Consider the following 26,193-nt stretch of genomic DNA (forward strand, 5'->3'; position numbering starts at 1 on the left):
TCCCCCCATCAGTCCTGCTCCACCCACCACCCAGGACTCCCGGCAGGTTTGGGGGAATCAGTGCCTCCTCCAAGCCTTGGGGATGCGGCTCTTTCTCCCCTAAATCCTCCAGAGGGGACGATATCTCATGCTGGCAAAACACGGCCACACAGAGGCCAGAAGCACAGAGAGGCAGCAACATATTTCCGAGTCGGACACTGAGAATACAACCTCTATTTTTTTTTTTTTGTCCAAAACATGTAGATTGGTTTTGCTGTGATTTTTTCTTCTTTTCTGTTTTTTTTTCAACATACTTACTGCATATAAAGTCATGCAAAGAAAATAGTGCAGACAGTAGATCCTAGTGGGTGTGCCAAGGCCTTCCACATCAGAGTCAGTCCCAGGGAAGAGGGCAAGAGCAAGGAAAAGAAAAAAGGAGGGAGCGATGCGAACCCGCGGCTGCAGGACGAGGCGTGGAGAGTAGACATTCTGGTGCCCTGCGTGGACCAGCAGATACCGAGGGGGTGGGTGATGTAGACATGTGCTCAGGGTCCTCCGCCAGAGACGGGCGAGGACGCTGGGGGTGGCACACAGATGAGCTGGGATGAAAGCCTGGGAATCGTGGTCGTGAGGATTCCCGTTTGGGAGGCAAGCAAAGAAAAGTCCAGCTATTTCCATCCTGAAAACCTCCCCCAGGCTCTCGGCCCCCATTCACCGTGTCTTATCAGCACTGACATCTGATTCCATCCTGAAAAGAACCTTGGGACCAAAACCTGGGGAACCACTGGTGACAAAGTCCATCTCAGAGGTGACATTGAAAAATAAAAATATAAACAAACAGGAAAAAAGCTACCCCTCTGTCCTCTTCCCACCTCCCTTCCCAACCCAACCCAACCCAACCCAACCCTCTTACAATAATGGAGAGGTCTAGTTATTACATAAATATCAGTGAACGTGAGATCCATTTACGAAACACACGGGAGTTTGGCTATAAAAAGGCATGCGGTCCAAGTAGAAGTGATAACCTAGATGTTGCTTTCTTTTGCCCCCAAGAAGCAATCAGGTTTTCTCCCTCAGCTATGATGGGGCTGGAATCCCCCGGCCCGATGGAGGGTGGAATGGGTGGTGAGCGATGGAGGTAAACATCAGAGAAGGAAGGAGAGAGTGGGGGCACCCTGAGAGGATCGCGCTCCCCACACTGAGGGGGAAGTGTCAGGCGGGGGCCCTGGAGGCCGGGAGGAGACGGGAGGTGAGTTAGGGAGGCAGTCTGCAGCCAGAGACTCCTGGCATCAGCTCCTCCCTCACTCTCTCCCACGGGGCAGGGGGGGGCAGGGGTGGTGGGTTCATCTGCCTTTCCCAGAGGAATCCTGGAAGAGGGGGCAGAGACTGAGATTGACAGGTGGCAGGGAGAGGTGGCCATTTGCTCTGAAGACGCAATGGCTTTGTGGGTAGGTTTTCTTGATGCAGGTATGAAAGTGACGGTGGTGGTGGTGGTGGTGGTGGTGGTGGGATGATGTGAGTGGGGGGATTCCAGCAAAATCCAAGGTGGGAGAACCAGCAGCGACATTCCACGGACGGACGAATGACGAGCAGATATCTGCAGTACAGCGCCCCGCCTGGCCCTTCAACTGTAAGACACAACAATGCCGTGGGTCATGCAGGTGCATCCGAGGTGCCCCATTCTCCTCCGGCACCCGCCCTGGCCTGCCTCCTCAGGTGGAGGTAGCTACCACCTCAGGGACCCGCCAGCTCTTCCCCTGGGACCTGCAGGCCTGGTCTCCTCCCGCGGTCCACCCACCCCCATCCCGTGGCCTCCCTTTAGATGGTCCTAATGACAAGGCAGGAAGGTGGGGCTCTTACTGGGGCAGGACAGAGGGCGCCCCCGATCTGTGGAAGTGGACAATCTGCCATTTGCCATCCCGGCGGTGCCAGACGCGGGTCTCCTCTGATTGGGCCGTGCGGGGGATGCCGCCGGCGTCCAGGTACTGAGTGATACGGATGTAGGCAATGCAGGCTGACTCGTCGCCCATCAGATGGATGTGGGGGTTCAAAATGGTGGTGTGCACAGGCTTGCTGTTCCGGGACCACACTGCAGGCAGGGACGGGAGTGAGCAGAGCAGATGCAACTGAGGGACTTCTGCCTCGTGTCCTTCACTCCCCCAACTCCCAGCACATTCCCAGGGGAGCCCCTCTGTCTGCCTCATCTCCGTGACAGGGCTCAGCCACCTGGGTGTCGAGGCAGAATTCCTAGGTGAGTAGGTCACATCCCCGCTTAGGGATGATGGATTTCAGACACCTTGACGTCTTCACGCACAGGGAAATGGAATTTTAGAATCATAGTGTCTCAGACACAGAAAAAGAGAACTTAGATGATTATAGAATCAAATCAGTTGAGACCAGAGTCTCAAACCCAGATCCCTACAGAGGCCAGGCAAGTACATAAGTGAGGGGCTGAGCTGGGTACAAAATGCTAAATGACAACTGACCACTTGCCTCTGGGTGAGGGAGACAATAGCGAGTGGTGGACACTGGTGAATGGCTGACCACATTCCATCCACAGGGGGCGCCCTGTACACAGCTCCCCTAGCGGTTGCTATGTGAATAACTGGGACCCCTGGTGCCACAATTTCTGACTTTTCAAGAGAATCAGGAAATCTGGATTTTTATGTGGAAATGTCTCCTTTTTAATTATTGGCATCTAATTCAAGTTTAAAACATCATGCAGGCCATATAAAACATGTGTGCAGTCCAGGTATGGCTTGTGGGCCCCTCATTGGACACCACTGCTCTCAACATGTAGAATGAAGGAAACTTGGGGAATATTCAGATTGTAGAACCTTAGACTCTTGGGGTTGTAAGGATGGTATTTCCGGTTCATAGGGTGAGATCGCGTAGCTTTCCAGAGTTAGAGAGAAATGCATAGCTCCTACAATCATAGGACTGACAAATGCATCATTTGAAAGATCTGAAACATCTTTCTCTATGGAAAGTATTAGCTACTATTATTATTATTACTTATTTGATTCTAGGAATTCTTATTTTTTTTCCAGCAAGATTGAAAACAAAAGCACAGAAAGATGATGATGACCCGGGGAGGGACTGGACAGGGTCTCAGGAATAACCCTTAGCTTTCCCTTCGTATAGCCCAAAGGTAGGCCCAAACCCCACAGAAAGCACACATCCACCCTTGGAGATGCCAGTTCAAGAACCTGTAGTATTAAGAAGCCCCTGTCCCCTTCCCCACCCGCACTGATTCTGATGCCCAGCCAGGTTTGTGAGTCACTGATTTCCTGAAAAATCTAAAATGTCTTTCTTTCCCCCATGACTGTAGAAAGCCTCCAATAGTATCCACCCCTGATATTATAATCACCTCCTACCCAGGCTTTGGATAAAGGACTCAAAATCACTGAGTCTTAGGTATGTAGACTAATGTAGTTTTACAATTCTGGGCTCGTAGAGAGAATGTACTGGGCTCGTAGAGAGCTTTTGTGTTGTAGGCTTGGGAGTGGCTTCAGAGGTCAGAGGTCACCAGTGGCCCTCCTCCAAATGCAAGGAAGCCTCCATAAGCACCCTTGACAGCATCCAGAGCTGAAGGCAGTCAAGATGGGCTGCGTCCATTGCACAGATCTGGAAACTGAGGTCCAGAGAAGCAACCTGACTTGTTCTAAGCTGGGCCAGGTTTTGAAAGAAAAGCAGTAGAACCTAAAAAAGGTCCGTGTCTCTGTGGGACTGAATTAGAGCAATCTAGAACAATCCCAGAGGGACAGACAGGGCTTCGCATTGCTGCGGGCACTGGGCCTTGCTGTTGGTGACAAGGGCGGGGGTCCTGAGGGATCTTTCTGAAGCAGCAACCACCCTGATGTGGTATCTCTTGAATAGACTGGAGGCTTTCAACATCCGCCATGGTGGGGAGCATGGGAGAAAGCCGCCGGGGCCTCCAGCAGGAAAAGGCAGGGAGTAGAGTGGGACTCGGCCAGAAGCAGGCAGATACTCTGGGTCTTGCTCTCATGGGTCCTGTGACGTGACCAGATGGTCAAGCTTAGAGTTTAGGGGGCTGGGGCGATGCCACAGGCCAAGGGCTAGCAGGAGCTTCTCTCTGTGTTCTTTCCCTTTGGCTCCCCAAGCCCTTAGAGTCAGCTCAGCCTGGTCTCTGCTCTGTGAAGGCTGTAGTACACACTGGGGAACCAGCACCCCCAGAGGACACACCAGTAGAAAGATGGCCTCGGTGACCAGCCACGGAGCTCTAGGGTGATGGGGATCAATTGGAGGGGAGAGGAGGGGTCCAGACACCTCTCTTCACATGAAAATTAAACTGCCATTGCTAGCCTTAAAGAATCAGAGTTTGACTGATCACGGAAAATGCAGCTTTTCGTCACAGCTTTCTGGGGTGCTCTTGAGCCCCTGTACCCTGTAAGACTCAGTCGGAGTGGGTGCAGGCAGCAGTGTCCAGCTGATGGCCGCTGGTGCACAGGGGAGAGGGGCAGCACGTGGAAGGGAAGGGAAGGAAAGGGAAGGGAAGGGAAAGTGAGTCAGGACTGGGGTCTGCCACTGACTTTCTGGGTTCCTTCGGACACGTCACTTCCCCTCTCTGAGCCTCAGTTTTCCCTTCTGTGTGATGAAGAGCTGGACTAGATCCTACTTCAGCCACTTAAATACCTCCTTTATTTTAACCTACAACTGCCACCTATACTTCATTAAAGTATTTCCTTAAATCAGTTCCCTTTAGTAATGGATATTTTAAAAGAAAACCTTCTAGCGCAGCCATTCGTGACAACAGTATCACAGAACACAATTTTAATAAATCCAGCGGAAATGAAATGAAGCGCTGTAATCCTAGCTCCGCACTCCTGCCTGCAAGAGATCTGAGCCACCCTCTTTGATTCTCTTTGATGAAGAGGGAAATTAGAAAGTGTTACGGGGCGTTCCAGACAGACTAGCACCCAACTGAGCCTTTCCCCTTGATGGAGCCAGATGTACTGAAGGAGAATTTAGAATGGGACCAACTTTCTCACTGTGAGGACCAATGTGGCTTGGAGAGGTGCCCACGTGCCCCGGAAATCATCTGGTGAAGCCTCGGTGGTACCTGCCTTCCCTTTGGAAGACCCTGGACATGTCACCTCCAAGGCCTTCCTCCAAGCCCCGAGCTGCGTGATCCTAACCTGCATGTGCTTTGGTTCATCCCTGTCTGACCCCTGGCCAAGGTGAGACACGGACACAGGCAGAAAGCACCCTGGGTCAGGCCCAGCCTCAGCCCGACAGCCCCTGGTTGCAAAGCTGCCGGGTCTCTCCTGCAGGAGAGAGGCCCAGAGAGGACAGACATGCGGACAGAAACCCAGACAAACAGGCAGGGCACAGCAGTGTGAGCTCGGGGCCTCTCCTCTTCCCCACCCAGAGGGGGCACCTGCATAACAACCCACAAGCCAGCTTGTGACCAGGTGGGCAGCTGGGGTGGTCCCAGGTGTCAAGATGACTATCAGTTGGATGTGTGCCCTCATGGGAAGGGTCGCGGGCAGGAGAGGGCTGGGAGGGCTTGCCATGCTTTTCCCAGATCCCCATCCTCAGCCACAGGAGGGGCAGCTGGCAGTTGGGTGGACCAGGTTAGGAGAGGGAACCAAGGTGGTACCCACCCCTGTCCACACGGGATCTTCCTCTTCGCTGGCTCCTGAGCCGCCCCGGGGGCCCTGCCCGTCACCCTGCTGTGCCATCCGGCAGGACACGGAACGAGAGCAGACAACAGGCACCCCAGACAGAAGGAATTGCTCACGGTTTTCAAAATAGAATCGATGGAAGTCCAGGCCCTCGACCAGGTTCCCCAGGGCCTCGGGTTCGAAGGCTGTCATCCCGGGGTCACACATCTTCCTGGGGGGAGGAAGTCAGAGGAAAGAGGGGCTGGGGCGGCCTCCCAGAGCCACCCTCTCATCCAGGGGCCTGGACCCACAGAGGGTGAGTCAAATTGGAGTAATTGCACCTGCCTCACAAGATCAATGAGGCTGATGGATGGGGAAGGGGCTTGTGAACTGTGCAGTGTGGAGCATCGCTGACTGGCTGGTGCCATTTAGAACTGGGCAGCCTGGGTTTAGGTCCTGGCTCTGCCATTTTTCCAGCAGGCAGCTTAACCTCTCCAAGCAAGAGCCCCATGAATGCGTGCAGAGCTGTGCCCTGCACAGCCCAGCCTGGAGGCTACTCTCCAAATTGCACCCCAGGCAGCAGATCCACAGGGTGGGGAGTTCCTACTTTGTCCTGGGTTCCTGGGAAGGGGACCTTTCCACTCACATTAAAGTGGCTTGCGCTCACCAAGCAGGTCTGTCCCTGGAGGGGGTGCGTTTTGCTACTTTAAACAGAGGTGTCCTGCTGAAAGCATTCCGCAAAGCAATGCCTGGGAGGAGGGCACCGGGCCGTGGCCAGGGAGGCCCTTACTGTGTATTTTCAGGGCAATGGTCCCTGCCTATTCTCAGTTTTCTAGACCCTGACAGCTGGGAGGTGGGGGGTGGGGGTAATGGTCTCTCCCACCCCCAGGTCTCTGCGGCACAACATGGACTCCTGTGGCAATGACAGTGAAGCCAGGGACAGAAAGTACCCCAGGAAAAGCAGAGGTCCCAATGGGGGGCGGGGGGCAGGCGGGACTGAAGACAACTGGAGAAGGGGGTCAGGCCCAGCATTTTCTAGCAAGTGCAGGGCACTCTGTCCCTGGCTGCCCTGACTGCTCGTCGCTGTGACCCCAGGCAACTGGCTTTTCCACTCAGAACCTCAGATTCTTCAGGTGGATTAACCAGGGGCCGGGGGCTGTGCTCAGACCACATGGGAGTCTGAGCTGTAAACATCGGGGAGACTGAGCACCACTGGGGAAGCCCCTCTCCAGGAGGTCTCTGGGCATCCCTGCCTCTGAAGGAGACCATCTGTTTCAGCCTCATTGTACATGTAGAGAAACCACGGCTCATGACATGAAGGGACTTATCCAGGGGCACTCAGGGCCAGACTCAGGGCCCCACAGGCACCAAAGGGCATGGCACAGGGTCAAAACCTAGAGTACACTACAGATGCCAGAGAAAGTGACAGTGACATCACAGAGTGGGGGAGTCCCCAGAAATGGCACTGAGAGACTTGGGGTCCACAGGCGCCACCTTTCTTCCCCCCCTTTCCTGGCTGTGTCCTCCCGGCGCCATTCTCTGGCTCTCCCATGGCTGACTGAACTCTTTTTAGGGCCGCTGCAAAACTGATTTAACAGCGCATTTCCATGCTTTTGTGCAACACCCAGTGCACACACCCCTGTGCACACAATCGCAAACCTGCATGCATGAACAAGTCCGTGCACACACATGTACCTGTGGCCTCAGTCTAACACCTGCACCTTCCAAGGTCCTGTTCCTCCAGAGATAACCAATAGATTTCTGAGGCTTTGCCACCCGTCGCTGTGGAAACCCTCCCACAGCGACTGCCAGGCCTTTGGGAAACCTACTTCAGCTCCTGGGCACAGTGGAAACCAAGAACAGGCTGCCCAAGGAGCAAACCTAATCAGGTTGTTCTCCCCTCACTGAACCCAACAGGCAAAGGTTATTCTGCCTTAGTTGGCAGTTTCTGTCCCCTGAAAGCATATGTGGGGTCTCCGGGCCCAGGCCTTAACAATCCTCGCCAACAGGCTGAGGCCTCAGCCTGGAATCCTGGCTCTCCCTGGAGCAGCTGAAGACAGGCTCAGGGCCGGCTTCTGGGCCAGACCAGGAAGGGTGTCTGGGTGACCACCAGGGGGCGCATCAGCTCAGCTTTTGCATACAGCTGCCCCTCTGAGGGCTGGCCATGACAGGTAGGTGTGCAGAGAACATGTTATACCACCTGTTTCCTTTAATGTTATTTTTGCACACTGCCTTATCCCCTAGAGAGTTTTAGGTTCTGTTTTGAGGTTCTTTTGCTCACCCTTGCTCACTGGAGGTACACACCCTGTGGATTCCTGCCCACTCCTGCCCAGCTGAGGTCAGAGGTCTGAGAAGGTCCAGGGTGAAGACCCAGGCCCACAAGGCAAGACTAAGGAAGGACCTGCCTCCCTCTCCTCCTTCCCAGCGCATTTCCTGAGGAGGCCCGTGCTGCAGTGGAGATCACCCCCTCTTTCCTCAGGGAAGCAAAAGAGTCCTGGGGAACGAGAATGAGGAGCAGGAGGAGCAGGACTAAGGTATAGAGAAGCATTTTGGACAGAAAGCTTAATAAAAGCATAAAGTCTGAACGCAAAACAGAAACTCGAGTTCATTCTGATTCACAGCACATGCAGGGTGAGTGACTGAGGGTCAGAGACGAGACCCCAAAGTTAGCCATCAGCCCCCCAAACAACAATCCAGGCAGGACATGCAGGATGGGCCCAGCCGACTCACGTGTAGGACTCAAAATCTCCATTGCTTATGGCTTCAATCAGCTGCTCTGTCACTTTTATAATTTCCTGTTTCCGCACTGTAAGGCAGGAGGGGACACAGAAATAGTAGCAATCGTGACAGTAATGAAGCACCAACTACCATTTCCTGAGTCCTCATCATGTGCCAGACCCTGTCCTGGGACCTGAGGGCCTCATATACATCGTCTCATTTATCCTCACAGTAGCCATGACAGGTAGGTATCATTACTCCCATTTCACAGAAGAAGAAACTGAGGCCCAGAAAGGTGAGAATGGTATGACAGTTCCCTCAGCTACAAAAGACAGAGCCAGTGTCTTAGCTGGCAGCCTTTGCCTCCAAAAAGCAGCCATGGAGGGCATTCCGCCCCTAGGCCTGTTTTGACTCCAAATACAATTTCCTATCAAAACAAGATCAGCTGTCATGGTTGTCACTAGCAGCCATGCCCACACTGGGGCCGCTAACAAGTCTCAGGGCTTATTCATCCCTTAGGTATTGGGTGCCTGTAGGAAACAGGTTCTGAGCTTTCCAGAACGTTCTAGGCATAATGATTCCCAGTTGCAGAGACCCGGCCTCCCCTGCCGCCACTGAAACAATACAAACAGCTGCTGTCTTTCTGGTAGAGGCTTAGATGTCACTTTTCTTATATGTGTGATTTCTGAGCTCCAGTTTTCCCATCTGTAAAATGGGGACATCACCTCTCATTCATTCAGTGCCAAAAGTATCGTGGAAAGAACCCAGGCTTCAGTACCAGACAGGCTTCATCTAAATTCCAACCCAGGCCCTAGCCAGTGTGGTTCAGTTGATTGGGCATCATCCCATGCACCGAAAGGTTGCCAGTTCGATTCCCTGTCAGGGCACATGCCCAGGTTGTGGGCTTAATCCCTGGTTGGGTGTGTGAGGGAGGACACCAATCAATGTTTCGCTCTCTCTCCTTCTTCCTTCCTCTCTCTCCAAAAATTGGTTGCCACATCTGCTCCTCACAGACACCCTGGGAGCTTGGCGGGGCCGGTTTCCCCCAGCCGACACCTGAGGAGACTAAGCCTTGGTAATGCAGGACTTTGAGGCCAGGTCTCTTGGTCCCAGAAGGACAGTTCTAGCAGAAGCTTCGCATGGTTTCCCAAAGGTCGCCTTCCCCACCCCTCCTCCCCCAGGTTCAAGCTCAGCTCCAAATCCGGTCAGTTCATTGGCCTATGGAGCAGCCTCAGGTGAGATGGATGGACACGCAGCCCATTTTTCAGTTTGGAATGTGGGGGGAAGAGAGAGAGAGAGAGAGAGAGAGAGAGAGAGAGAGAGAGAGAGAGAGAATGCCTGGCTGAGGCTGTCCCTGCCCTTTTCCTCATCACTGCCCAAGTCACCCCACCCCATCTCACACCAGGAACTCACCTCAGACCCAGAGGACACAGAGTCACAGAACAACCAGGCTGGAAGAACCCCTGGAGACAGGGACTCAGCCTTCTTATCATGCTACTGGGGAAACGGAGGCCCGGGAGGGGTTTCGACTTGCCAGGGACATTGAGCAGACATTTGGCTCCCAGCCCAGGACCCTTCCACCGGGCCCCAGCACCCCACCATGTTTCCTGACACTCAGGGCCTGTATGCCATCTATTCCCCAACTCGAATACAAGTTCCATGGAGGCTGGGCTGTGGCTGCCCTTAGCTGCTAGATCCCAGGAGCTTGGAATAGGCCTGGCCCCAGGGGAACTCATTATTAAATAAATGAGCACACCAGGCTTTGTGCTGTGTGCTCAACCTGCAGGATCTTGAAAGCTCACAGCACAGCTTCATGTGGCTATCACTTCCACATCACAGGTAAGCAATCTGGAGGTGAGAGAAGTTAAATTGTCTGTACTGTAGACCAACGGCCCAGCGTTTGCAACTCCAAAGCCCATCACACTCTCCCCCACAACACATGCCCCTCAGGGCAGGGGGCCCTGCCCAGCACAGCTCTTGGCACATGGTGGGTGCTCAGCAGATATAGCAATGTTCATCTTCAATGTCTGTTACCACCATGAACAACAAATTATTTTTGAATAATCACCAGGGCTGGGGATGAGTCCATCTGAGACCATGAGCTCTGCCAGGTCACTCTGGGGCCTTGCCTGAGGTTGGGGCAGAGGCAGCAAGAATGAATGAATGAGTGGATGGCACCAAACCAGGGTCTAGGGCTGCTGTTTTTGCCCTGCTTCCTGGAATTGCCCAAGTCGCCTAGTGGCCTGTCTCTGGGAGTCCAGGAGCCTATCCTCCTGGTCAACTCTGCCCTCCTGCATAGAAGCTGGAGACAGAGGATGGAAAAAAGCCACCGCTGCCAAGAGACACGTCATCCCAGCCTCTCCCACGCGGAACCAAGGTGATGACCCAGAGCAAGTCCATGTGCTCACGGCAGGCATGGGGCCAGTGCCACCTCCCTTGCCTCCTCCATCTGGACTTTAAGAATGCATCCAGCTGGACATCCCAGGAGCCTGTGCTTAATGCCCTGTCCCCTGTGGGCTGCTTCTCATGCCATCTCAGAGAGGCTAGCAAAGTGGTCAAAGGCATGAATTCTATAGCCAGAATCCCAGTGTTTGGATCCTGGCTCTGGGACCTTGGGCAAGGGACTTCCCCATGCCTCAGTTTCCCCATATGTATAATGGAGCTACCAATACAACTTACCTCATAGGGTGGTTCTAAGGATTATGTGAGTTAAGAATATATATATAAAAAAATAGCTTATACATATGTGGTCCTCACAAGGAACCAGCTACTGTTCCCAGCCCTTTATAACAACTTCTTTATGTAAATAATGATGCAATATGTAAAGCACTTAGAGCAGAACCTGGCACTCCCTACATGAGAGCTGTGGTTAGTTTCTTTTTTTAAACATAAATTTATTTTTATTGATTTCAGAGAGGAAGGGAGAGGGAGAGAGAGATTGAAACATCTATGATGAGAGAGAATCATTGATTGTCTGCCTCCTCCACGCCCCCCAGTGGGGATCAAGCCCACAACCCAGGAATGTGCCCTGATCGGGAATCGAACTGTGACCTCCTGGCTCCTGGGTCGATGCTCAACCACCGAGCCACACCAGCCGGGCCTGTGGTTATTATCGTGTGCAAGTCTCTGAACTGGAAGCTGTTCCTGAGGATGGCCTCTAACCTCAGCGAGGACGCCTCCCAGCAGCCTATATGTGAGGCTTTCGTCTTGGTTGACATTTTGGGGCTTGCAGCCCACTGGGCAGCCCACTGCACTGTGGGACAGCTCTCGCCATTGGTGCCAGCCTCCCTCTTCTTTCAAATTGAAATCTGTCGCCCTGAAAGCCCCTAGCTATAGTTCTGGTTCTTTTCTGCCGTCTGGGGCCCTGCACTGAGTTGTCTGCTGCCTGGATTTATGCCTTTTCCCCTGCCAGTCTTCTTTCCTCGGGGCTGAAGGCCTCCAGGATGTGGTTTGCAGGATCTGACTCAAGCGGGCCATCTACTCATCAACGCCTCACTGAGTGCAAGCATATAATCCCAGGTGTGGCTTGGATTTTACACAATATCAAGTCTGGAGTAGCATTCTCTCTCCCCTCTCCATTTTGGACATTATACCTCTATTAACGTAGCCTGAGATAGTACCTAACTTGGTTTTGCCTCCAGCCACTCAGGACACCAATTATGCCAACAGTCAATGTCTAGTGGGCAGGAATCTCCTTAGATTCATTCTCTGGGACAAAAAATCTGGGAGTCTAGTGTTCCTTAAATCTGGATAAATTTACTCTGGTTCTGGGCCCCTCTCGTGCCCTCAGCAATCCCATTGCTGTGAGAGGGGTTCATTCATCAGCTGCTCAGGAGCGAGCTGTGCACTTCCACCTGCCAGGTATTCACCCAGACAGTCAGGAGTGCTCCCCTACAGATGGGAAAGCTGGGGCCCCAGAGAGGTTAAGGCACTCTCTCAAGGTCACACAGCATGCCAAGGCTGAGATGGGATCAGCATTCCTGGCTGATATTCCCCAGAATGTCTCTGCTGAGACTCTGAGGCAGCTCTTTGGGCTGTAGAGGAAATTAATTTTTCATGGAGCTGACCAGGAGGAGGTAGGGGAATGGGGAGAAAGCCTGGCAGAGCCCAGGGGAATTTGGAGGGTGAGAGTCCTGTGCATGAGGCCCGAGGTGCTCTGAAATATTAATGTCCCTTCCTTTGCTCATGGGAAAATGTTCCCTGGAGGATGACATTTCTAATTAATTTTAATGTTAGGTCGGAATCCACCCCACCAGCTGCTATTCTCACTTAGGAAGAAGACTTAGCAGATCAACACCAGGAAATGGTTCTCTGGAAAGTTTCTCTGGGGCCTGGAGAAGCTGTGGGAGGCACAGGTCTCCTCTTTCCTGCCAAACGCGGGAGAAGCTCCTGGCTGAGACAGTGTCTCTCCCATCAGACAGGGCCTTCTGTGCGTGGGGAAATGAGGCAGGGAATGGGTCCCAGTTCTGCCATCAATAACCCGATGTGCCCTTCCTCCTCCTTGAGCTCAGACTTCCTCCTGTAAGAGGGCCTAGCCCTGGCTGGGGTTGCTCAGTTGGTTGGAGCACTGTCGGGTGCACTGGAAGGTCACGGGTTCGATTCCCGGTCAGGGCACATACCTAAGTTGCAGGTTCGATCCTCTGTCAGGGCATATACGAGAGGCAACCAATCAATATCTCTCTCTCACATTGATGCTCCCTTCCACTCTCTCTAAAAATCAGTGAAAAAATATCCTTGGGTGAAGATTCACACACACACACACAAACACACACACACTCACACACACACACACACACACCACACACACATCAAACACACACACACACACCACACACACACAAGACACACACACACACACACACACACAACCTAGGATCTGAATAGTAAAATGTCAGTTATGTGAGAATCAAGGGGAGGGGCATGCAAGGCAGAGGGAAGAGCACGTGCGAAAATGCAGAGGTGGGAGTTCATTGTTGGATTTCCTAGGGAGCCCTCTGACCAGAATTATGAGGCCACGGCAAGTCTCCTCAAAAATCCCAATCTTACCATCAGGACAGTGAGCCCTCAACTATGGGGCCGGTCACAGAAACACCATGCCTCAGCCCAACGCAAAACCATAGAATCAGAATCCACAGGGGCAGGGCCAGGCATGGGTGGAGAAATATACTGGAGGCTGATTTGACCCTAACAAGGAATTCTTCTTCAAGATCATGTATTTTTAAAGGTTGGCACTAGTGCCATCATGGAAAACGGATTTGCTCTAGTGCCAGGCTATGGCGTTAGTGAGTCGTCCCCTCCAAAAATGGCACATGGCTTCCTGTCAACCACAGGCTCTAGCTTCACAAAGAATTTAAGATTCACTAAACAATTTCCATGTGCCAAGCACCGTGTAAGCACTTTACATGCAGCCTCTCATTTCACCTTTACAGCAATCCTCTGAGGTTGGAGCTATTATCATCAACTCTTTATTGCTAAGGAGGCTCTGAGAGGTTGAGTAAGGTGTCCAAGGTCCACCAGCAAATGGACCCCACCGGCGCCCCCTGCCCCCCACCGGCGCCCCCACAGCTGGAACCTATCAGAGAGGGCCGTACACGGGTGGGGCTGATCTTCCAGGGTATCCTGGCAGAGTCAAGAGGTAGTCATGGCATTTATTGTATCAAAGCTGTCTTAAAACCTGAATTTCAATTGTGCAAAAATATTTATTGCATAATGAAATGCTCTTTTCCCCATCATTATATTCTTTTAGAGGAAAATCATCTAAACTACTGAAAAATGGCTAAACTGGGTCCAGCTGCGATCTCTCCAGGTCAACGGTGTTTTCCTAGATTTCAAGGGCTCCCAGGCGTCTCTGACATGTGCCCAAGTGTGGGAACCCTGAGCTCTCTGGTCTCCCTGTCCCGGGGGGATGAGGAGGGCCAGGTGCTGACAGCACAGAACGTCACCAACTCATCCAGCAATTTGGTGTCGCCTGGCCAGAAGACGCACGCTTTCCACACACCAAGGCCCCCAGCGTGGTGGTTATGAGCCAGGCCCTGGAGTCACACTGCCTGGATTCAAATCCTGACTCCACCCTTGGGAGCTATAGGACCTGAAGACACTCCTCTGTTTCTGGGGCTGTGGAACGAATGGGGTTAATTACAGCGCCTCCCAGAGGGTTGTGATGAAGTTCAGGTCAATATAAAGCACTTCCAGGTTAGCCCACAGCACAGCCATTTTTCTGTTACTGTCCTTATTACTTCCTCTCTTACTATCCGATCACAATTATATGCGGTTTGCTCCCTCCCTGCTAGTTGCTTCTGCGTTCCAGGTTGCTCCTAGGCAGGGTTTCCCATGCTTCCCATACAAGTGAACATTCTGCATTTTTGCTTTCCCTTTCCTTACAATTATTCATGTTTTAAAAATCAGCACACTTTAAAAAATTCAAAAATGCTTATTTCAAAAGGCAAATGCATACCACTGTGATACATTTATGACATGAACGTGTTACATTGATTTCTTCTAACACATATGAAAGTTAGTGCATAACCCCGACATAAGAAAAGTCCAGCTGTGGACCACCCGTGGGCTGAGCATCCCACGCTGGGAACAGTGTACTCAGCCTGGAAGGAACCAAAGGGGGGTTCGTTGCAGAGCAGTAGGACACCAGGTTGGCACTGGGGTCCTTTCAAACCAGGGGCTGTCAGTGAAGGGGGCCTGAGGAGGCCTTGGGGCCCAGACGCCAAAGGCAAGGCCCCCCTACCTTTGGTGTCTTCATCTTCAATGGTGGTGTTGGTGCTCTCTGAAGATTCCTGCCAGAGAGAACAGGGAGGCATTGAGGCCTGCCTGGCCAGCAGGAGGGGGCGCGGCCAGTGGAAGGCTGCCCCGGCTGCCTGATGCTGCGGCCCGGTTTCTGTAAGCCTCATTGGCTCTGCCATCTGGATGCTCCCCTGAAAACCTGTCAGACTTCTGAACCTAATGGGGGGAAGGGCCCAGCTAAGCAGGTGGCCGGTGGTTGGGGCACGGATGGAGGGATGGATGCAAGGAGAACCCTGGACTTTTTGGAGGGGCTGGGAGGGGTTCCTGGGCCCTTTCTGCTTAAGGGATCATAGAGGGGGTGTAGAGGGGCAGAGAGGCACATGGTGGCCACAGAATGGGGAAGGAATACACACATTGGCAGGAGAGGAAGAGAGAGAGAGAGGGAGGCCCAGTGTGAGAGGGCTGGGCTTTTCAGGGAGAGAAAAACCACACAACTGAGGGAGATCACAATGGAATCAGAAGAAGAGGGACATGGGCCACCATGCCACCACTGGAACGTTTAGACAGAGGCAGGGCTGGTGGCTCCTCTGCCACCGGCAGGCCCTGTACAGCCTTGCTCAAGAAGGGCCTCTACGGCGCCCACTATATTGGCCAAACCAAGCCCCTCCACCCTTCGTCACAACTGGCACAAATCAAGCCCTGAGATGAGTTCCAGAGCAGAGGGTGGGAAGAAGCGAGAAGCCAAGGGCTGGATGTGGGATGGGGTTCAAATCAACCTTCATACCCAACAGAGTTCTCAGGTCTACTGTCAGGCTGCTGGTCTGGTCCATGGAGTTGGAGGTGTCAACAGAAACACGCCAACAACACGCACACGCAACACACATATTTGTCACACGAGGCACACGTACCAAGCACGCCCTGAGCACCCTCTCCCCGCCCCGGGTTCCCAGTGCAGCCTGCAGGAGGGAGGCAGGAGCAAGGGGTCGAGGCCCAGCAATTACCGGCGTTGGGGAGACGGCAGACACTCACCATTAACTGAACGCTGGAACTGGACTTTCTTTTCTGGAAAAACAAGGAGAAGAGATGGGACAGGAAAAGACACAGCGTGAAAACGGCAGAGAGCAGAGGGATGGACGACAGGGGAGGTTCGGAAGGAGGATGGGCCTCGGGGTCATCCTCAGTGGGCCTGTGCCGGCAGGGCATGGGGGCAAGGAGTCAGGGCCACCAGCAACAGCTGACCTGGTGGACCAGTCCTCTCTCAGCCTAAAGTTCTGGGGCCTCACGCACAGCTGCCTGGGTCTCACAGTCTAATCACCAAGCTCCAGGCCAGGCCTCCCCTGGACCGGGGCTCCTTCTACGTCCCGCTCTGCTGGGGGAAGTCAACCTGGGTCTCGGATGCCAGTTGCCTAAGGCCTCCAGAATCCACAGCTCTTGAAGGACAAAGGGGTGCTTGGGTCTGGGGATGAGGCCCAATCTCTCCTCCTAGACTCCCATGCATCTCTGCTGAAAGGCCCCCAAGTGTCCTAGTCACATACAACCAGGCCCCTTCGAGGAGTCTGGGAACTCGGCCTAGGGTGGGGCCAAGGGATCTCCGTTTAAAACGGTATCTCCAGGAGATTCCAGAGCGGGGCCCAGTGTGGGAACCAGTCCTCTCAAATGGCCTTTGAACTTCCGCTTGTGTTCACAGCTTCCCAGCGACTGGCCTAGCCAACTCCTTTATGCTGAGAGAGAAACTGAGGCACAGCCAGAGATAGAGCGGAGCCCAGAATTTGAGCCGTTGGGCCCTGCCATTCAGCCTACTCTAGCTTGTGGGGAGTTTGTAGCTTTCCCTGTATTACTGGCTGTGGAACCAAGGGAAGGAAGGGGAACGTTCAAAGGTAGATTATCTTCTTCTCTCAGTTCTGAGCCAAGAGTCCTAAAGACTCATACAGAGGGTTTCAGCTCAAGACTGACACTGGATTGCACAGATGAGAAACTGGGGCCCAAAGATGGGCAGTGATCTGCCCGGGGTCTCTCAGTTGGCCGCTAGCAGGGCAGAGGCCAGAACCCCTGAGTGTCGCTCTCTCCTCTGTCCAGACCTCAGCCACCCACAGCCTGGCCATTCTTCAAAGGTTTATCTTCCCAAACCATTCACTTCTGAGGCCAGGAGGCTGATCTCCTTGCTGCACTGCAGGGGGTGGGAGGGGGAGCTGAGGAGGAAATACAGATGCCCTTAGGCTGGGTCCTCCAGGGAGAAGCACAATATTCTGAGGGTCTAATTCTGGGCTGAGATCCTGTGCTCTCTCTCCAGGGCTTCTGCAGACATGGCAGGGGTGGCTCACTGGGCACAGCCCTTGCACCTGCTCCAGCTGGGCTGGACAGCATGACTTCCAAAGCCAGCAGCCTACAAACAGCCCTTCCTCTCCTCTCCTCTTCTCTCCTCTCCTCTCCTCTCCTCTCCTCCTAGAGTCAGCCTCACTCCTGGATGGAGCCAAGCCAGGCACAATGTTTGTGGGAGGGCACAGGCCCTCTCCGCTTGGCTGACAGCAGAAACCTGAGGACTGGCCGGGGGCCAGAAAGAGGAAAAATAGAAACTTGTGAAAAAAAATCTGCATGTGGAGATGATGCTCATCTGGGGAAATGCTTTGTTTCCATATGAAGTTAAGTCAAAGAGTCTGAGGGCATGCAAGGACAGGACAGTTTGCCTCTTCTTTCTCCTCCCTTCTCTTCTCCTCCCCTCCCCTTCCCTACAAACACTTCCTCTCCTCTCCTCTTCTCTCCTCTCCTCTCCTCTCCTCTCCTCTTAGAGTCAGCCTCACTCCTGGATGGAGCCAAGCCAGGCACAATGTTTGTGGGAGGGCACAGGCCCTCTCCGCTTGGCTGACAGCAGAAACCTGAGGACTGGCCGGGGGGCCAGGAGGTTCCAGGCAGGACACGAGGAGGGAACACAGAGCAGAGACTGCATCAGATTCGGACGTACAGTGACAGGATGGGACATGGGAGAGAGAAGTCACAACGGCACGGATGGGACACCAACAGGGGCAGTGAGTGGATTAAGGGGTGGGAGCAGGCGGCCCCTCCTCATAGCAGTGGAGGTCTCGGGGTGGTTGGAGGGGGGCGTCACTTCTTGATAATAGGAAGACTCAGTTTCCCTGAGTCACAAATGATGAGACTAACAATAATCCCACACTGACTGGCACGTCAGCGTCTAATTTACAAGTCTTTCACCAAAAGTAGAGCCACATCTCTTAGAACCACCTGGAAGAAAGCATGGTTCTAAGGTTAGCAAGGATGACAGAAATGAGAAGTGTGGTCGAAATTCGCCTCAAAAGCCATTAAAAGCCCTTACAGTACAGGATTGTGCCATGTCTCTAACCCCAGCTGGCCGGCTGGCCTCCAGCGGCAGGACCAATCCCTGCTTCTTCGGCAAAGCCCCGGGTGGAACCGGCGGTTTGTCTCTAGGACAGTGTTGTAGGAAGATTTCCTCACTCGGGCTGAACGTGTGTCAGTGGAAGAAGGACAGGATGAGCAACAGGCTCGCAAGCCACTGCCATCTTCCTTTGCACGGATGACAGAAGCGATGACCCAGGTCCCCAAGGGAGGGACGGCAGGGCCCAGAGTCAAACCCTTGGCTTCTTGAGTAGAGCCCGTTTCACTCATGGTGAAAACATGACTGGACCCCGGAGTGACACACGGCGGGCAGGGTGCCCCGAATCCTGGGCGAGGCCCCGGGAGACTTGTCTTCCAGCTGGACTTCCCCCTTGGCCACGCCCCAGGAGGGGAAGGAGGCTGCACTACGAGAGACGGTCGGGCCAGGAATAGCCTTTGAGCTTCTGTTCATCCACCCCGGCTGCCCTGGGAAGTCACTCAGGGCCTGTCTTCGCTGCCAGGAGGAGGGGCACTTTCCTCAGCTGCACCCACTGTGGCTAGCGAGAGCCCCACCATGCCGTGGCCTTGCCCTCCGGCAGGCTCCGCCTCCTGGCTTTGCCTGGGAAGAGCCAGACCAGAGCTTTGTCCCAAGACCCTGCCTGAGGGAGGCCTTGACCTCACAGCAGTGGCTCTGAGCTAGCCTTTGCCAGGGCCACACCACGAGCCAAGCAGACCCCCCCTCTGCCGCCGCCTCCCCCTCCACTGACCTGGGCCACCGCACGCCAGCACCTGTGGCCTCTGCCCCCTATCTCCCAAATACAATTTTCCCCAGGGAACCCCGTGCCCCAGTGTCTACCAACCAGGGCCAGTGAGAGCTCCAGTGGCTCCAAACCGGCCACCCCACCTTTTACCTCCCCCCATTTCCCTTTCAAATGGCGAGCTAAACAGCAGGGGAGCCAAAACTCAGTTCGGAGTTCCACTATGGGACTCGGGTTGTGTGCGTGACAACTTTAGAGATGGTGTCGGCTTTAGGTCTGTGGATTACCAAATATTCTCTTGAGCAAACTCTGTTTTCCAGACAAATCTGAACCCGGAAGTCCAATAGATAAAACAGAAAAGATAATAACGCTGGCCGGCACCTCATGAACATGTGCCGCATGCCCTGCACCGTGCTAAGCCCTCGACACACGTGATCTTGGCTCATCCTCACAAACAGCCCTGCGAGGTGGACACCCCTGTGACCCTCTCTGCTTGAACGAGGAAACACAGGCTCAGGCGACTCAGATAGCCAGCCAAGGTCTGCGGCTGCTAAGCCCGCCCAGGCTCTCTTAACCACGGTGCTGGCTGTAACATGGAGCCGCTCCGGCTGAAGTGGGCATGGGGAGCCCAGAACCTTCTCTGCTGGCCGCTTCTAATCCCACCCCACCCCATCTGCTGCTGGGGGTGCTTCCCCAGAACCTCTGGGTTCCAAGGACTTCAGTTTGAAAACCACGCACTTCAACTGATAACCAAATACTTAGGTATCCCTCAAGCACCCAAGACGAGAGGGAGAGTGATTAGAAAGGGTTTTGTCGGTTTGTTTTTGTTTGTTTGTTTGTTTGTTTGCTGGTATGTTTTTAAAGCTGAAATCCTGGAAATCATGGAGTCCACACCCTTCCACCTGCCCATTGTACCTATGGGAAAACTCCAGCCTGCAGAGGGCTAAGAGCAGAGGGGAGGCCCGAACCCTGGCCTCTGAGAGCCGGCCCAGATCCCTCCCATGTAACTGTGACAGACCGAAGCCTGCGACCTGAGACTGTAAATGCCACTACAAATGAAGCCACAGAGCCACCAGCCTGCCTGGTGGCTGTGTTTGGACAACGTCCCACACCTTCCAGTGTCCTGGGCACAGCCCAGCCCTGGGGCCCTGGCCAGGCAGGGCTCTGAGCCCAGAGAAAGGCAGGGTCTCAAGAAAGGAGAACCCACAAGGCGAGCCAGTGGCAGGGAGAAGGGGGCTGCAGAGAGTGGGACCAGGCCCCAGAGAGCAGAGGGAGAAGAGAGAGGAGGGGAGCGGGGTCAGGGGGGTGTGGAAGTAGCTCGGGCTTCAGGACTGGGAGGGAGGACAGAGGGCAGGCCTGGGTCGGGGGAGGCGGGGATGCTTAGCACTGAACCACAGGTCTTCAGGGGGAGAGGGCACTCTGGACCCCAAAGTGGAGAGAAATTGCTGTCCATCCTCTTGGACTGCGGTGTACTGGGTCAAGGATCCGTTCCTGCCAGCCCACACTTGGGAAAAGGGAAGTTACTCCTCATGGTCATCTCTATCCCTTCCTGGTACCCCCTGCTCACCAGTCCTCCAGCCGCAGAGAACCCCAGAAACCTCCTTCTGAGCTGCCCCTTTCCTTGTGCCCACTCCAACCCCAGGCCATCTGCGTCTCCCACCGGCTTTCAACCCTACCCCCCGCCCCCGCTTCCTCCCCTGATCCTGGTGAGAGGTGGGCACCGAAGCCCAGGTCTCTGGGCCTGGGGATGGCCCCGCTGCAGGAGAGACCACATCTGCCCAGAACACCACCAGCAGGGCCTGGGTCTTCGCCAGGCCTGAAAGCCGGGCCTTCCTGAAGGAAACGCTGCCAGAGCAGGCCCTGGTGGCTCCCGGGGGGCTTACCTTCACACCATCATTCTTCTTGTTTCCTCCACTCTTCCCTCCTATGGAGGAGAGAAAGTAGAGGGTTACCAACACCAGGCAGGGCACCAGGGCCCAGAGGGCCAGGAAGAGCAGCATCCACGGGCAGCCGGAGGGCAGGGAGCCGGCTCAGCGATCTGGGAGACCTCCTCCTGCTTCTCCTCCCTCCTTGGAGCCTGGGACTGCCAGTGGCCCCCTAGGTGGGCCTGGGCTCCCACAGTTCTCAGCGGTCGCAAGTGTGACCCCCCAGCCCCATGGGTTGAGGTTGAGGAAGGTATCCAGTGCGTCCCAGGACTGTGAGTTACTGTTTGAGCCCGGGGATTCCCTCTGGATCCCGGTCACCACCCGTGCCGGTGTGGCCAACCCGGAGGCCCGGCTGCCCGGCAGGGGCAGGATGCTCCCTCCCCAACCCAGCCTGCTCTAATTTTAGCCCCATGCTGCTGCAGAGGTCATGTGTCAGCCCTGCCTACTCACGCTGGACAGCTGCGAGCCGTGTTTTGCCAGTGACAAGAAGCAGATGCCCCCTTGTGGGGCCCACCGCTGCCAGAGCACCCATCCTGGCGGAGGCCTCCCACCCTCAAACTCCAGGGCTCCAGGCTGGGGCTGGCTCTGCCCCCGGTAGCCAGGAAGAGCAGAGCCACAGATCTCAGGGCGGCTCCACCTCTGTCACTTCCCCTTCCCTCCCCCTCACCTCCTGGCCAGAGCCCATGGAGAGGGAGGGCATCAGCCAGGAAGTGGCATGAGTGCCCAGCCTTGCCCAACCTGACAACCGGCCACTCAGACCTCAAGCGAATGCTTTACGTTGAAGGAGATGGGGTGTCTATAAAGTGCTTACATAGCACCGCGCTTGACCTCTGTGCAGTAGATGCTCAATAAATGGTGCCACTTGTGCGTCTCCTGGTGGCCTGCAGAGTGAGCCGGCCACAAGGGGCGTACAAGACGTTGCAGCTCCAGAGGCTTTGAAGGATGGGGCTCCTGGTCTGTCCAGCTTCCCAATCACCCTCACATTTCCAATGACCCCTACCTGGCTCTCGTCCAAAGTTTACCCTCTTGTAAGCAAGTGAGTACCGCTGGATCCAAAGCCAAAAGGAATGGCTGTCCCTGCCCCACAGGCCTGTGGGCTGAACCAGGCTGCTCAGCGGGGCCGGGAGTGTTTGCCCCTCCAGCCTCCACGGGGCCCTCTCAGCTCCAGCCACTATGACAAGACTGTGGGGGTCTGTGAGGCCACATATTCTGATTTTCAAGAGAAGACAGAGATCTGGGCTTTTCTGGGAAATCTCCTGATGTTTAAGTGCTGGGAACGCTTTGCAAAAAATTTTTAAACACCCCTGCCCTCCCCCCTCCCCACTCCCAAGCACATCTAGAGATTGGAAGTAACCCCATGGGCACCATCTTTTAAGTTCTGGATTAGAGTTCTCTAGGGGCACTTCAGTTGTTAAAAAAAGACTCTGTCTGGGTGGCTCATGTTTCAGTTTGAGGAGCTGCAGGATCCTTGTCTGGGGAGAGAATGGGAAGGCAGTTCAGGCAGTGGCAAAAGCTCAGATCAAAGTCCCAGGTTTTCCCACGCTGGGTCTCATTCTCCCAGCTCATGAAATGGGCAGGGGGACCTTCTCACGAGGCCTGGGCTGTAGCTGCCCAGAGTCGACCCCTTGCTGCAAAGCCAGCCACGTGACCACAGCAACCTTCTCAGGCTGGCTCCAGCCCCAGACAGAGGGCCCCTCGGGTGAGCTTTGCCATATCTGCTCAGCTGCCCACTCAGCCTCCGGGCTCCCAGAGAGAAGCCTCTGGCAGCGCTGGTCCTAGAACTCTCCAGTGTGCCAGGGGGAGCTTCTTGTTAAACCCTGACACTAATCCCTTCCCCTTCTCTCTTCAGGGGCCACATGCCACAGGTCAGCGGGCACTCCCTTGCCCTAATCAGCCTGGCTCTGGCCAAGGCCGAAGGCTCCTGCCCTGACTACGGGCACTTGCACTGAGGTTGGTCAAACCTGTGCTGATCACAGGCTCTGCCTCCCCCTAGCGATGCCACCTGGGCCTCCCACGTCCAGCCCCCTGAGCTTCAGTTTCCTCCTTCAGAAAGCAGGGATGGCGATGGCCCCCACTGCCTTGTCGTAAAGGCCATGGAGACTGCTCAGCACAGGGCTCTGTAACCACAGGGAACAGGAATACTGCTCAGTCCCAGCCCGACCTGGACCCACATCTGAGAGGCCTTCCCTCTGGCTGACCCAGCCTGAGAACCCAGCACTCCTGTGAGGCAGGGGACACAGACTGAACCTCTGACCCTTCCCTTCCTTGTGGGCCCATAGCTTGCCAACCTCTGACCCTTCTCCACTTCTAGGCGCAGGTTTGCATCATGTGAGCAAAGCCCCCAGTCACGGGGTCCTCTGCAGCCCCCGCTCTCCCAGGCCCCCTGGCCTGTGGGTACCCAGGTATCCAACATGGCAATGTTCCCACCTTCTGCAGGATGTGTTTGGGGCTTTGAGGTCCTACCACCTACCAGAGAAGTTCCTGGTGGCCAGCATTGTGGTGAGGATGGCTCCCTGCACAGGTGAGAGGAGAGGGTGTGGTGGGGAGAGAAGCCAGAGGTGAGTGGGGAGAAGAGAGACAGAGAAATGGGTGATGAGTGGGGAAGGAGAGGCAGGTGCTCCACTCATACACAAAGCCAAAGCCGCTGCCCCTCATTAGTCCCCCATTCCACAGCCCAGGTACCAACCCCCACCTCCCTGGAGAAACCAGGGTGAACTCAACCTTAGCTGGCACCGCTCCAGGGACAGGGCCATTCTAGAAGCAGATATTAATAGGTCCCACCGGCCTGGCCAGAGGTGGTGGATGGGCCCTGAGACACCTGTCAGGGGGCTGCTAAAGGCCACGGAGGTGTCCTGCCTGGGCAAGGACAGTAGACCCTGTGCCCCAGGGCCCCTCCTGTGTCCACCCTCCGCCCGGGGCACTCAGCACCCACTCTAGTACTAGTACATTCCTGGGCTTGAACCCCTGAAGGTTAATGCAGAAAAGCCCTTTCTGTCAGCAAGGGGGCTGGGGAGCAGTGGCCCTTCTAGTCTGATGCTCTCTGACTTGGACACTCTCTCAGTCCGACAGCCCCTGGTTTTAAGAATCCCTGATTCTGACACTTTGAGGCTTCTTCTGTGACAGCTCCCACTAGGGGCTAGGGGTGATACTCAGTTTTCCTGGCATCATGCTGGCCGCCACCCTTGGCCCAGGTTCCCATCCTGAGCCACCGTGCCAAGCTTGGGAGCAGTTGGTGAGAAGGTTCCCAATGAGCCAGGCCTCAGTATCTGTCACTCAGCATGCTGATGGCTTCTCTCCTCCGACCAGATGGAGACTCCTTGGTCACTCTTCCTACCTGCTCATGGGGTCCCTGGCAAGGTCTAGGCCGGTTGTCATGGCCCCGAGAACACACAGGACCTGCTGAGAGGCTGCAGCTCAGGGCCCACCTGGGTCTCCATGTAATTTCCTTGGGGTCACAACCCCTACCCAAGTCTCTGGGCCATTCCTCACCAGTGGTTGGCAGCTGGGGCCTCACCCCCATCGTGGCTTAATGCCTGCTTCTCTTTTGGGGCCTCAGCTTATATGCTGCTTGCCCAGGCAGGCTTCCTGGGTCCTTCCCTGGTCCTTCTAGAACTGGCTCATGGCCATGCTGTGTTCACCCACAGCCTCAGGGCGTGCAAGCATAGCACTCACCACGGCCCCATCATGTCCTGGTTATGTGTCTGTCTCCACTGCTCACCACCCTGCCCAGACAGCAGGTGTTCAATAAATGTTTGTTGACTCAGTGAAGGAAAGAACAGTGAGTGGTTTCCTGGACACTGTTACTCCCAGGCCACGCTACTCCCATGTCTGGGGGGCATGGAGGGTGAGGACCTGTTACCTTCAGTTTTCTCCTGGCGTTGAACTTCTTCAGGCAGTCCACGGTCTCCTGTCTGTGCATGCAGGAGGCCACGGTGGACCGGTGCTGGGGGGAGTAGGGAAGAGGTCTGTGAGTAGAAGGCAGGCCTACCCAAGGGCCCCTCAGAAGGGTGTCTTATGGGGGTGGTTGGCATCTTGGGGGAATAATTATTTGTTCTAGGGGATGTTGTAAACATTCTGTTGTAGAATTTGGTGCACTAGACATTCAATGCCAATAGCACCCCCATCCTGATGCACTTTCCCCTGAGAACCACAGCAGGGTCAGTGTCTCTTGGATAAAGCCCCTCACCCCAGGGACAGGGACAGGACTCCATGAGGGCGTTAACCCTGAGGTCTGGCGGGGTCCTGGGAAAGGTCTTGCTGAGGAAGGCTCACCGAGATCCAGGGGTGCTTGAGGGCCTCGGCAGCCGTGATGCGTTTGGACGGGTTGATGGTCAACATCTTATTGATGAGATCCTTGGCTTCTGGGGTGACGGTGTCCCATTCTGGTGATGGGAACTGAAAGGGGCAGAGGGGCCAGGTTTGCCCAGCCTACCCCAGGCCACCCCTGCGATCCCCCAGCCCCTGACTGGCAGGGGAGCAGGCAGGGGTCCTACTGCCCATCCACTTGGGCATCCATAACCAGGAGGAGTTGGGGCAGGGTGCCCTCACCCAGGAAAAATCAGAACTATGGGCATAGGAAAAGGGGGCCTCTCTCTGCTATTCTGAGGATGTGCCTTATCTGGAAAGCAGCAGGCCTGTGGTTATAGCCCAGACTTCAGGATCACAAGGCTGGGTTCAAGTCTGCTTCCTTGGCTGAGTGACCCTGGGCGAGTCATGTGACCTGGAGGTGTTGTGAGGATTAAGTATGGTATAAAACACGGGGCTGATAGAAATCAGCCATGTAAGAAAGCAGTATAGTTTGTAGTTAGAAGCTTAGACACGAGAGCCGGACTGCCTGAGTTCAAATCCCAGCTCTACCATTTCTTAGCTATAGGATCTGGGCAGTTATTGAACCTCTCAGTGCCTATACCATAGATTGGTGTGAGGACTAACTATAATAATATATAGAAAGCATTAGAAGAGTGCTATATAGGTGTCAGCTGTCATTATTTGTGTGTATATATATCTATCCATCTATCTATCTATTTCTATAAATCTATACCTAGAGAGAGAAAGAGAACTTGGATCTAGGGCCTGCCCTCGCCCCCACCCCCACCCCCCAAC

General features: G+C 54.7%; 1 protein-coding gene across 2 annotated transcripts in view; it reads right to left on the reverse strand.

Annotated features, from left to right (window-relative positions):
• Positions 1-1,351: 1,351 nt before the first annotated feature.
• The window catches only part of CAMK2A (calcium/calmodulin-dependent protein kinase II alpha), a 57,250-nt gene continuing 32,408 nt past the window's right edge, over positions 1,352-26,193 (reverse strand). The window contains exons 10-19 of one of the 2 annotated variants that reach the window (XM_006766241.2): positions 25,363-25,485; positions 24,950-25,033; positions 23,561-23,603; positions 21,049-21,089; positions 16,089-16,121; positions 15,064-15,112; positions 8,337-8,412; positions 5,744-5,838; positions 1,840-2,068; positions 1,352-1,607 (exon numbers count right to left, since the gene is read on the reverse strand). In XM_006766241.2, coding sequence (XP_006766304.1) covers positions 1,604-1,607; positions 1,840-2,068; positions 5,744-5,838; positions 8,337-8,412; positions 15,064-15,112; positions 16,089-16,121; positions 21,049-21,089; positions 23,561-23,603; positions 24,950-25,033; positions 25,363-25,485 — 777 coding nt within the window. In that variant the 3' untranslated portion in view covers positions 1,352-1,603. The remainder of the gene's footprint in view (positions 1,608-1,839; positions 2,069-5,743; positions 5,839-8,336; positions 8,413-15,063; positions 15,113-16,088; positions 16,122-21,048; positions 21,090-23,560; positions 23,604-24,949; positions 25,034-25,362; positions 25,486-26,193) is intronic. The other variant, XM_006766242.2, reaches the window with a different exon arrangement.

Source organism: Myotis davidii, unplaced genomic scaffold (genome assembly GCF_000327345.1).
Source record: "Myotis davidii unplaced genomic scaffold, ASM32734v1 scaffold18, whole genome shotgun sequence".
Taxonomy (NCBI): Eukaryota; Metazoa; Chordata; class Mammalia; order Chiroptera; family Vespertilionidae; genus Myotis; species Myotis davidii.